General features: G+C 46.2%; 1 protein-coding gene across 2 annotated transcripts in view; it reads left to right on the top strand.

Moving 5' to 3' along the window:
* LOC136620827 (regulator of microtubule dynamics protein 2-like) overlaps positions 1–13045 on the top strand; it is a 125778-nt gene that overhangs the window by 51269 nt on the left and 61464 nt on the right. For both annotated transcript variants that reach the window (XM_066595828.1, XM_066595830.1), the window contains exons 3-5: positions 574–772; positions 6881–6983; positions 9841–9901. In XM_066595828.1, coding sequence (XP_066451925.1) covers positions 574–772; positions 6881–6983; positions 9841–9901 — 363 coding nt within the window. The remainder of the gene's footprint in view (positions 1–573; positions 773–6880; positions 6984–9840; positions 9902–13045) is intronic.

Raw genomic sequence — 13045 nt, 5'->3', positions numbered from 1 at the left:
ATACGGGACCCCCGACAATTGTTCAGGGGATTGAAATGTGCTGTAAGAATCGACAGCGGCATTTAAAGGGTCAACAGCCCTGATCAGCCACACGGTTGGAGCTGTTGCTGACTGGTGTTGGCTGTATGGAGGGAGATCACCCTGCGATATCCCTTCATACATAGACCGCCGATACAGTTAGTCAAAAGCCATATTGGTGGTTGTTAGGGGGTTATGGAGGCGTTCATCCACAATGCGGGTTTATTCTGAGGTGTGAATTCTTAGAAAAGGGTCATATAAGAGTGTTAGGAGGGCCTATTAGGTGCAAACATGGACATTGTGATGACAGGTTGCAGTCAGCTGCTTTACAGAAGGTCAAACATCACCTAAAAAGGTGATGGTTTCAGTTTTTACAGCTTTGGGGATCCATCTTCCATTCTTTTTATAGGTTATTTTCTGTTTTTCTGTATTACATTCCTCAGTACTAGTAATGGTGTTGTCACAGTAATGTAGCCGTCACTCATCTTCATAGTAACCATTATAATAAACATTGTAGAGAATGATAGATTATAATTCCCCATTTTGTTCTTGCAGATACATCACTGCTCAGACTGACACAGAAGCAGAATCAGAGGATGAGCCTGGAGTGGGAATTGTCAAAGCGGAAAGGGCTAAAATCCTAAAAGAGGAAGCTGAACTTCATTCTCTGCTGCAGCAAGCGGATAGCAGCCACAAAGGCTCCGAGTCCGAGAAACACGACGGCTTCAGAATGTTACTTAACAAGCAGGAAAAGGTACTAAAAGAACTGCCTTCTTGTGGGCTTAATACATATACTGTATGGGGAGGGCTCTTAGTCACTCTAAGTGTGTGAACAGGCTTTCTCTAAGGCCTCATTCACATGAGCGTGTGTTCGTACTTACATAGGTACACACGAAAACCCACATGAATGAAGCTCTGTGCACCATTCAATGGGGTCTTCACTGCTGCTGGCAGCCCCATTAAAAGCAATGGCCTGCTGGCAACCCCTGCAGTGATTTTCGGGGTAGGGCTTTAAATACAAGCCCTTCCCTGAAAATCATCCTTACCATGTGTAAAAAAAAAAAATTACATCTACATACATATATACACATACATACATACACATATATACATATTTATTATACACACTTACCTCTCCACTGCTGTGGGGTTCAGGCGGGTCTAGCCGCTTCTCCTCCTCAACTGCTCTGAGGCTCTGTCAGCAGGCAGGGATTTAAAATCCATCTCTGCTGCAAGGGCCATATCTGATTGGCTGAGCGCACAGCCAATCACAGGCAGCGCCCAGCCATTCATTAAATAACAGCTGAGCGCTGCCTGTGATGGGTCAAAGCACTCTGCCCATCACAGACAGCGATCCGCCATTCATTGAATTCAATGCCTGTGATTGAGTTCAATGAATGGCTGAGCACTGCCTGTGATTGGCTGAGCGCTCAGCCAATCAGATACAGCCCTTTCAGCAGGCAGCGATTCTAATCCTTGCCTGCTGAAAGAGCTTCAGAGCAAAAAAAAAAAAAATTATATATATATATATATATATATATATTTTTTTTTTTTTACACATGCTATGGATGATTTTCAGGGAAGGGCTTATATTTCACAGTGTTCAGTGACAAGGGGACTCCCCGCAGGGAATGTTCACACGCAGCACGGACCTATGCGTCCATGCACGTCCTATGATTTGCGGGTACGTGCGTTTGCACGCCTGTAAAACACAGACATGTGAACACAGCATAGGAAACCAATGGTTCTAAATAGACATCCAGTTTTGTGCGCACGTAAACATGCTTGTCTAAATGAGGCCTAAGGGTATGTGCGCACATAGCAAAATTGGGGTGGATATTCTGCAATGAAAAATACACACCAAAAGCTGCTTCAAAATGTGCATTATTGGTGTGGATTTAGATGCTGAATTTTCCATAGATCCACAGCAGACGTCACGTCTTTAATTTAGAGGGTGAAATCGGCTGCAGGTCCAAAAGCAAAAATGGCATCAACATGTCCACCAAATATTCTGCTTTTGCTGCTGATCCACACTAAAATACACTGTGTGTGAATGCACCATCAGCCCAAATCACGTTACATGACAGTACTAAAGAAATTCTAGAAAAATATTTACAACCCCCCCCCACCCACACACACACACACACACACCACACACGTATCCAATACTGTCAAAACTTTGCAATTCTCACTCTTATTACAGTCCATCAATAAGGAACTCGATGGAACAGTTCTTTTCACACTGATAAAGCACATCCCATGGACACACATTGTTTATGTACGACTTGGCTACATCTCTTTGGCATCAGCACATACCGTGTTTTCCCGATTATGAGACCTACCCCAATTTTTTATGGGGGGAGGGGTACCAACCTTTTGAGGAGCGATTTGTGGAACACCCTGTGGATTCTCCACGTGTCCGGTAGTGCCAGCTCGTATGCCAACAGACTAATCACTTTAGTGATAGGGAAAAGGACCACAAATTGGGGAGCCAGCTTCAACGAAGGAACCTTCAACTTCAGGTACACCAACTGGCCCACAGATAAAGATTCAGAGATAGTATGTGTACCTCTACTCCTCCTCAGCACAGCATCCCTGGTCCTCTCCAAGTTGCCCTGCACCTTCTCCCACACCTCCCGTAGGTCCTAAACCTGAGCGTCAGCAGATGGATTGTTATAAGAGAAGGGGAAGGACACCGAGAACCTGGGATTAAATCCAAAATTACAGAAGAACGGAGGATAACAAAGTCAGCCAACGCTAGATAATTGACCCAGAGACTCTGACTATCACTCACATACATTCTGAGGTACTGAACCTGTTCCTGGTTCATACGTTACGTGCCCATTGGACTCCGGATGGAAGGCAGAGGAAAACGACAATCCGATACCGATATTCTTACAAAACGCCCTCCAAAATGGGGCAACAAATTGGATTCCCTGGTCGGAAACAATATCCTTAGGGACCCCATGCAGGCACACAATCTCCCTGACAAATATGGTGGCTAACTCAGGTGCGGACGGAAGCTTCTCAAGAGCAGTAAAATGCGCCATTTTGGACCACCAAGATGACCGAGCACCCCTGGGATTCGGACAGGTCGGTAATAAAATCCCTCGACAGATGGGTCCATCGCCTCTCGGGAACGGGAAGAGGACAAAGCGGGCTTTCAGGTCATCTCCGCACACTCTTTCCTCGAGCACGAATTGGGCAGGACTTGACAAACTCCCGGACGTCCTGAGACATTTGTGGCCACCAATACAAACGGCCACACAGCTCCAGGGTGCCTCGGACCCCTGGATGTCCAGCTAACACCAACGAATGAACTTCCTCCAGTATTAGGAGCCGCAAGGCATGGGGTACAAATAGTCTCCCTTCTGGAAGGCCTTGGGGAACCGACTGCTGGGCCGACTGGAGTAAAGCCGAGGTGTCAGACGTAAGAGCGGCGACAACCATGCCCGGGCCTAGAATACTCTCTGGCTGAGGCTCCTCTACCTTGGGAACCCCGAAGCTGCATTACAACGCATCAGCCTTGACATTCTTGGACCCCGGCACATATGTGACTACAAAATTGGAACACGAAAAAACAATGCCCATCTGGACTGACGTGCGTTCAAGCGCTTAGCGGACTCCAGATAAACCAGATTCTTGTGGTCAGTGAGGACCGTAATAGTATGACGAGTGCCCTCTAAGAAATGTCTCCACTCATCAAATGCCCATTTTACGGCCAATAGTTCCCTGTTGCCAATATCATAGTTGCGTTCTGCCCGATTGAACTTTCTGGAAAAGAACACACAGGGTTTGAGACCAGGTCGGCCAGAAGAATCCTGCGAGACAACTGCTCCAACACCATGCTCGGAGGCATCCACTTCAAAGATGAATGGGCGATCCAGCTCCGGCTGAGCCAACACCCGTGCTGTGGAAAAAGCCCTCTTGGGAAGTGCAAAGGCCTCCACAGCCTCCTGCGACCAGGAATCCACTCTAGCCCCCTTCTTGGTCTAGTCAGTCAAAGGTTTGGCCACCACCGAAAAGTTCTTAAAGAATTTGCAAACCACCAAAAAGCGTTGTAACGCCTTTAAGTTGGTGGATTGCACCCAATCGGTGATGGCCTTGACCTTGTCCGAGTCCATCCGGATGGCCGATGGAGAAATGACATATCCCAGAAAGGCAATTTCCTGTACACCAAATAGGTATTTCTCCAACGTAGCATATAATTGATGGGCTCGAAGACGGGACAGCATGGTCCTTAAATGCCTGACATGACTCTCCCACTCAGGAGAGAATACCAGAATGTCATCCAAATAAACAATCATAAACGCGCGCAGAGTGTCATGGAAAACGTTATTCATAAAACCTTGAAAAATAGTTGGCACGTTCCATAACCCGAATGCCATGACTAGACACTCAAAATGCCCCAACGGAGTATTGAACGCCGTCTTCCATTAATCCCCCTCACTGATACGGATGAGATTACAGGCCCCCGGAGGTCTAATTTGGAGAACCAGCAGACCCCCACAACGTGGTTGAGGAGATCAGGGATCAGAGGCAAGGAGTACTGGTTTTTGATGGTTATCCTGTTCAAGGCTCTATAATCAACACAGGGCCAGAACCCACCATCCTTCTTTTCTACGAAAAATAACCCTGCCCCTGCGGGCGATTCAGAAGGACGTATATGCCCCTTGGCGAGGCTCTCATTGATATACTTCTTCAATGCCTCGCGTTCAGGGACAGTTACGTTAAATATTCCCCCCTTAGGGATCTTGTTCTCTGGAATAAGTACGAACTTACAATCCCATTCCCGGTGCCGGGTTGTCTTAGAAAGTTGCTTGCAGAAGACATCAGAAAATTCCTCAATATACGAAGGTAACCCCTTTACCATACACTCTATGGAGTGCACCTGGACAGAGACCAATTGCTCATCACAACCTTGCCCCAACTGTACTAGTTCAGAGGTGGACCAATCAAACTGGGGGTTTTGTGCTGCCGGAGCCAAGGTAAACCAAAGACCAAATCCACGGAAAGGCTTTCCATCACCAGGAAGGAGCACACCTCTGAATGTAGCGCCCCTACAGAAAAAACTAGTTGAGGGGTCCTCTTACAGATTAACCCCGCTGATAACGGGGTGGAATGGATACCCGAGACCCGGATGGGAGGGTTTACTGGTAACAGGCATGCAGACATAAACTTAACAAATTCAAAGTTAACAAAGTTTGCGGCGGCCCCCGAATCAATGAAGGTCAGACCATTGAGGATATGGGTGCTATACGTAATAGAGAACGGCACCAACACTTTAGAACATTCCAGAAAGTACCTGAGCTCCTAGGGGATCCCTCCGGACATCGCCTAGGAGCCAAGTTTTCCGACTGCTGTTTCTTGGGGCAGCTGGCGACCCGATGACCTGGACTTCCGCAATATAGGCATAATTGGTTCCTGAGCCGAAATTCCTCGCGCTCCTTCGGGGACAGGGAGCCCACTTCCATTGCTTCGACTCCGTTGGTTGTTGAGGTCACGGGCAGATTCTCGAATCGGGTCATGGCCAGTTCGGGTCACGGCCGTTTCGGTCTGAGTCTTGCGTTGGGCCCTAAGACAACGGTGTGCCTTTACAGCAATAGTCATAGCCTGTTCTAAGGTCTTGGGTTCTGGGTGCGACAATAACAGATCTTTTACTGACTCTGACAACCCAGTCAGAAATAAATCTTTCAGAGCGCAGTCATTCCATCTAGACTCCATACAAAACTGCCGAAACTGAGAGCAGAACTCTTAGGCAGGACAACTACCGAAGACCTAACAACTTGCTCACGGCATATACTGCTCTATATGGCTCGTCATATGTCTTCCGTGAAAAAGGCATCGACCGATTGGTGGGGTGGTGAGTCAGAGGACAGTGAAAATGCCCAGTGTAGTGGGTCGCCTCTCAATCGTGTTACTATTACTAGTAATAATAATAATATACATAGTAATAATATACATAGTAATATTACTATGCCTACCCTCTGGTGCTCTGAACGTGAGGAGTGGTGGTGTATTTCGAAGTATAACTTGCAAGCTTCACGGAAAAGGAAGAATGACTTACGGTCACCCGAAAAGCACAACCCTAGGTTTGACCCCCGAGTCTGGGACTGCAGCAATGGTGCCTGGAGTACCAGCAGTGGTCTGCTCCTGATGCTCAAGCTGAGCGGACAATTCTTGCTCCAAACCAGTTAAGGCATGCACCTGATTAGCAAGGGCAGCAACACCCTCCATGTCAGGGTTTAAACAGGAAGGTCGAAACAGGTTCCCAGCAACAACAAGGCCAGTGTTTCTGTTAGGGCTGGCCAGGGCAGATGGACCAGGAATCCCTACGCCAACCCTCTCCCATGTCCCTACCTACTTGCCCCCCTGGGCTAAGCCCCAGGGCGACAACTGGGCAACGGTCTGATGAACCAGAGGCGAAGTCAGAGTCAAGCAGAAGTCAGAACACTAAAAGACAGGTCAATGATAGCAGGTGTCGGCAGAACGGAATCAAAACCAGACACTGGCAAAGAAGGACTTGCTGAGCAGGTTTTTATGTAGAACTCCCTGCCCAGAGGGTGGGGAGAAGTCACATGACCACCAGGGGGAATCATGAAACCGCCTCCCCCCTGCGGCGCTTACTGACCAGAGTAACGCGCGGCTGACTAGTAGACGGGGCGCACCGCCGGCTGCCGCGACTAACCACCAAAGTGGGGGGAACCCTGGACAGAGACGCCAGCCCGGACCCCCGCACCCCTGGTGGTAACCCCAATTCTAACAAGTGTTTTCCGATTTCGTACTTTTTTCTGCTCAGATTATTTCAGCTTGTGATGAATTAGATCACGTTATGTAAGGTTTTTTTTGGGTTTTTTTTCAGTACGGGAACAAGGTTGAATTCCTTTGGAGGCTGGCGCGGGCGTACAGCGACATGTTTTATCTCACAAACAATGTAGAAGAGAAGAAGTGCTATGCAGCTGACGGTAAGAAACGTGTCAGACGTCAAAATCTTCTATTTTGTTCGCCTAAATGATTTTTCCCAAGATGGATATTTATAACACATTAATCATTTTGTATTCGCCAAATGTCTGATTGGTGGGGGTGAGATCACCCAGACCCCCACCCATCTCCTGAATGGGTACTGCTGCCCGGTTCACCATTGCTTCCAGAGTGGTGATGGCATGTATATGCTCACCCTCCAGAAGTGGAAACCCTCGAGTGTAAAGTCTTCTCTGCCTTTACCCTACAGGAGTTCCAGCTTCTTAACATTAGGTGTTGGTCCAACTCTCTGTACTGAAGGGAACAAAGCTGGAGTTGTGCAGTAGTGAGCAATGTAAATTATGAAGAAGCCATAGTAGTTGCCCTTCAAACAGCTCATCAGTTCGGGCGCTCAGATTTGAACCTGCTGCTTTAATACTGATGGTCTGTCCAAAGGATAGGGCATCACTCTTCACCCCTTAAGAACGTGGGCTTTTTTTATTCTTCGATTATTGGTTTCTCCTCCCACTCTCAAAGAAACATAACTCGTTTCTTTCCGAAGACTTGTTTTTTTCTGAGATGAGCTGTATTTTTAATGGTACTATGTAATGTACCATATAATGTACTGCAAAATTTTAAAACATTTCTAAGTGGAGTGAAATGGTGGGGGTCTTCATTTTATGGCATACATACTGTGGCAAAAATGATTTAACTCTGTTCTGTGGGCCACTGCGATAACAATACTACCAAATTTACATACTTTTTTTTTTAGCTGTACTATTATTGAAAAAGAAACATTTTTTTGTAAGTATAGGAAGGGAGGAGGTTAAACTTTTAATATAATTTTATTTCTTACATATTTTGACTTTTCTTTTTTTTTAAGTCCCCATAGGGAACTTGGACTTGCGATTATTTGATTGCGTATGCTATATACTGCAATCATATATTGACATTCCATTAGGACAGGCCACAAGCCCATCATAGTAGGCTGAAAAACATTGCAGCTGTGACAGCCCTGAAAAGGTCCCTGGCTGCCATGGCACACAAATGGAACTCATGGTCTCAACACTGGGGGACCTTTTGGGCCCCCAAACACATGAATGGGGCATTTAAATGCCACTTTCAGAAATGACCACAGTATTGAAATAGAGATGAGCGAGCGTACTCGCTAAGGCAAACTACTCGAGCGAGTAGTACCTTATGCGAGTACCTGCCCACTCGTCTCAAAAGATTTGGGTGTCGGCGGGGGAAAGCGGGGAGGAACGGGGGGTGGGGAGATCTCTCTGTCATTCTCTCCCCCCTGCTCACTCCCGCAACTCACCGCTCTCCCCCGCCGGCAACCGAATCTTTTGAGACTGGCGGGCAGGTACTGATGCGGCTCTATACAAACCCTGTGCACCCAGGGCATATATATACAAGGGTTAGGAACCCGGATAACTCTTTAATGGAGAGCCGCTTCTTCCCTGGGAACAAGAGACTGGCCCCTTCTCCTAGGGTCAGCCACAGCAGGGACAATGTAGTATTAGAGAGTGTCAGTACAAGTGCATGGAAGACCTTATCGACATGGTTTCTCATCATCTTCCAGGTGGAAAGCCTCTCTTTCTAACAGTCTGACACCCACCACTCCCGCCGGCCAGATGTGCAGAAGCCACTGTGCAGCAGAACTAGCACAGCTCTGTATGTAGTGCTGTTGCTGGGAATGGTACTGCAAGCTCAATGTCCTTCACTAGAATAGGACTGCGCTTATTGTACTGATCTTATATCAATGACCTCCTATCCTAAGGATAGACTTTCATTAAGAAAAAAAACTTCCAGGATACTCCTTAAACATATCTTGCTTAGAGAGAGGTCTGACATTGGGGTTCTCTTCTGTATATGTATTTTACACCATGCAGAAGAAAGCTCCGACATCTTAGCTCTCTTCTGCATAGCAATAGAAACATGTGTTGCACCTCGTCAGACATGGGAGCTACGTAGGGAAATCTCAATGTCAGACAAGATCCCATACTGAATTGGAGAGGGTTAAATTTCTCTGGACTGAGGGCTCGTACCAACTTGCGATAGCTTTTCTAGCGATGCAGGAGTGAGTAAAAACGCATTATTATGAAACCAATGATTTCAATGGTTTTATTCTCATTTGCAATGTCTTCATTCAAGGTTTTAGGTTGGGTTCTTGTATGTCCAGCAGTCTGGATTTTTTTTGCCTGTGGCATCATAATGACACCCTGGCATCCAGGGCATAAATGGCATCAATTGTGTCCGGATTCAGTCTGAAAACACAGGCTGGACATAACTGATGTATGTGAATCCAATCTCGGTGGCGTTGCTAACGGCGGAGCTCCATGGGAGAGACAGATGTGTTGTATTATTGGGTACTGTGCTTGGGACATTCAAATGGGCTCTGTGGGCAATGCCAGGTGGTTATTTAATGTTGAATGTACTGGACTGGCAGAGTTGTGTGGACATTTCTGTGCGGCTGTTATTATTTTACTATTATGTAGTCTTCACTACTATCGCAGTGGCTGCAAGGTGACAATATCGTGTAGGTTGTTGGATGATCCACAAATAAATCTGTCCCAAGTCTGTCAGTGCGGATGCAGAGCAGTTTTAGTTTGCCCCTACAATTGCCTTGGGGGATGGTGGAGGCATTTGTGTTCCCTGTAATTCTGCTGTGACTATGAATGTATCAAGGCTTGCATCAGAATTTTTAGGCACAAGAAAAGCAAAGGAGTAACGCTCAAGACAGTAGTATATCGCCCTCTGGTGCCATTCTGTAGTAATTGCTAGTCAGTCATTTACACTGATATGTTGGATCAGTTGCAGCTAATAATATTAATGTTTATAATGCTTCTATTTTGACAGGGAAAGATGTTGCTGGGAAAGCCGTGGAGTTAGATGACAGGAGTGCGTGCAGTCACAAATGGTGGGTAAAGGAGTTCATTTCAGTTGACTCTAATTTACACTAATGGCCATATATATTGCATCAATTACTGTATATAATAATGATGCATAACAAAATCACATTGTACATTTGGTTCAGACAAACCCTTTATTGCACTGTTTTAGGGCACTTTATGTGATTAGGGTTTCAGTATATGGCACTCTTGATGCATAATGCTGCGCATAGGTGGAACGATTATCGTTCAGAAAATCATTCAGTTTAGTTCTTTCGAACAATAATCATTCAGTTTAAGGGTGAATTCACACGAACGTATATCGGCTGGGCTTTCACGCCGAGCCGATATATGTTGTCCTCGTGTGCAGGGGGGGGGAGGGATGGATGAGCCTCAGAGCAGGAACTGAGCTCCCGCCCCTCTCTGCCTCCTCTCCGCCCCTCTGCACTATTTGCAATGGGGAGAAGTGAGGCGGGGCTAATTCGCCCCACTTAGCCCCGCCTCTCCCCATTGCGAATACTGCAGAGGGGCGGAGAGGAGGCAGAGAGGGGGGCGGGAGCTCAGTTCCTGCTCCTGGCTCTTCCATCCCCCCCCCCCTGCACACGAGGACAACGTATATCGGCTCGGCGTGAAAACCGAGACGATATACGTTCGTGTGAACGCACCCTAAATGTGGGCAGTTGACTGGACAACTAGCGAGAATCCAGAGGTTCTTGCTCGTCTTTCAGTTTCAACCAGCATAGAAACCAGCGCCGGCTCATGCACTTATCGTATGGTTTACACTGATCCTTCATAGGAATGCGAGACACTGAACGATTAGTGAACAAGAAGTGCCGCTGAGGATCATGCAGTCTAAACGGGCTGCCCAAGTGCGAATGAGCTGGTGATGACATCACCAGTTCGCTGCAACAGGAAAACGAGAATCGTGGGATTCTTGGCTCGTGTAAAAGGGCCGACAGGCCTGCCAATATCTGTTGACTGCCGCAACGAGTACTGTGCAAACTTTGTTTTGCTCTTGTAAACGCAAGAACGTGGGATTGACCATCAATGATAATTCATCCCATTTTTTGCTCTTGAGTTTACACTTGTCACTCAGAAACTAAGGATAAAAAGTAGTCTGGAACATTGTTAACGTACATAGAGTGTTAGCCTCTTCACTATTTACTGCTGTCTTCATAGAAGTGCAAGCAGTCTGTAATTTACATTTGGTTCTAATTTGGCCCCCTTGCTAAAATCTTGGAGACAACTGTATTAAGACCGCTGCAGAGCATCTATAGACAGCACTGTATAGATGTGCTTGTGCAAATTCATACATTCAGTGCAAATGTCATAATATAAACTCAGAGACTGAATCAAACTTTTCTTTAATCTACAACGGTTCATAGCATCCAGGGCATACAAACCTGCGCTGTTATGTGGAGTCACCCCATTTAGTTGCTATAACTCAGGAGGTTTTCCACTTGATTTTCAAATATAGGAGCAGGAACTTGGCTTGTATTTCAGGCATATGGAGTGAGAACCTCCTTAAAGTGTAACTGTACTTTTTACAAACTTTCGATATGTCCATCTTCAGCTGCTGAGGGGGCCACGAAGACTGGGCACAGCTCCTTCATTTGAGCGATCAGCGGGTATCTCGGCAATCGGACTCCCACTGATCAATACTTTTGACAAGTCACTCCGACATGGCAAAAGTTTGTAAAAAGTGCAGTTACACTTTAAGGAAGTTTTCCAGGACATTTTAAAAAAAACTTGAAGCAAGTGATGTGATAAAATAGCCAAATAAGTTTTACTGATCAGGTAAAGCCCTCTGGTGGTTCTGGTTATCTCTGTCCTTCAGTGATGATGTGGTAGCTACTCGTATGTGACTACTGCAGCCTGTCACTATCCTCAGAAGTCACATGCTCAGCATGCTGCTATCACTGCCAAGGACCGTAATTGGCTGCAGCGGTCATGTCTTCGCAGGACAGAGATTGGTGGGAGCAACTTCGCTGTGAGATTTACTAGGTGAGGTAATACTTAGTTTGTTTTATCACATCCTCTGCTTTCATTGAGGTGTATGTCTTGGATTGCCCCTTTTAAGGACTGTGATGTATAAATCATTGTGCATAGGAATGTGTCCAATCTTCCTCACCCCCAAACAAATGAACTAATGTAGTAACACAGTTCTAAAACATACAGTGAATAGCAAGTTTATTAGAGACCCACTTCCAGTAGCGCGTTGGACCTGCTTAGGCCTTCAGAACTGCAGCCATTCGTGATGACACGGATTCCACCAGGTATTGAAATTGTTTTGCAGAAAAATTGTCCCATGTAGACAGGATAGCTTCTTGCACTTACCGCAGATTGGATGGAGCCACTGACATGCTCCAAACTGTTGACAGGTAGAGTTCTTCGATTCACCTCTTGCACCAAATTCTGAGCTCCCATCAGCAGGGTGCAACAGAAATCTGTAGTAATGTTTTTCCACTGCTCAGTGATCCGGTTTTTGAGCATTTTTGCCCACTGGGGTATTTCTGTTCCTCTTAGACATCAATGGCACTCGAACTGTTTGCCTGCTATTCTAGCCCATCTATGCTAAAGATCGATGAGTTTTGCAATGTTAGTTGGAGCACCAGTGTTGTATTTGGCGCTTGACTTGCACCAGTTTGTCAGAACGATTCTTGACATCTTTCTCCGACCACTTCTGTTGACAAGTTCTTTACATCCACAGGATCTGCTTCTACTGGATTTTTTCCCCATCATATCATACTCTTGGAACCATTGTATGAGTAAACCCAACAAATTTGGCAGTTTTTGAAACATTGGCCCCAGCTAGTCTAACATCGATGACCCTGCCTGGTTCAAGGCTTCTCAGATCACTCAATTTTCCCATTCTAATGTAGAATCACACGGAAACTGATTTGCAGAAAACTTACTTTATTTTATGATGCACTCCAGGGTCACCTGTTTAGTTTCCAGACAGGGAGATAAAGTGGCCATTCTGTGTAGATTTTGCATGCAGGGTCTCGAGGAACCCAACTCCAAGGAACCCCCAATCCAACAATAGGAAGCAGTTGAGGCAGAGTATAAACTTACTTGAGTATAGCTAATTCACCCATGTTCACAGATACACGTTTCCATGGAGTCTTTTTCAAGTGTTTACGGCTTGTATCCATGAACATGGCTGAATAAAC

Source organism: Eleutherodactylus coqui, chromosome 3 (assembly GCF_035609145.1).
Source record: "Eleutherodactylus coqui strain aEleCoq1 chromosome 3, aEleCoq1.hap1, whole genome shotgun sequence".
NCBI classification, from domain to species: Eukaryota; Metazoa; Chordata; class Amphibia; order Anura; family Eleutherodactylidae; genus Eleutherodactylus; species Eleutherodactylus coqui.
This window is presented reverse-complemented; position numbering and strand designations above follow the sequence as displayed.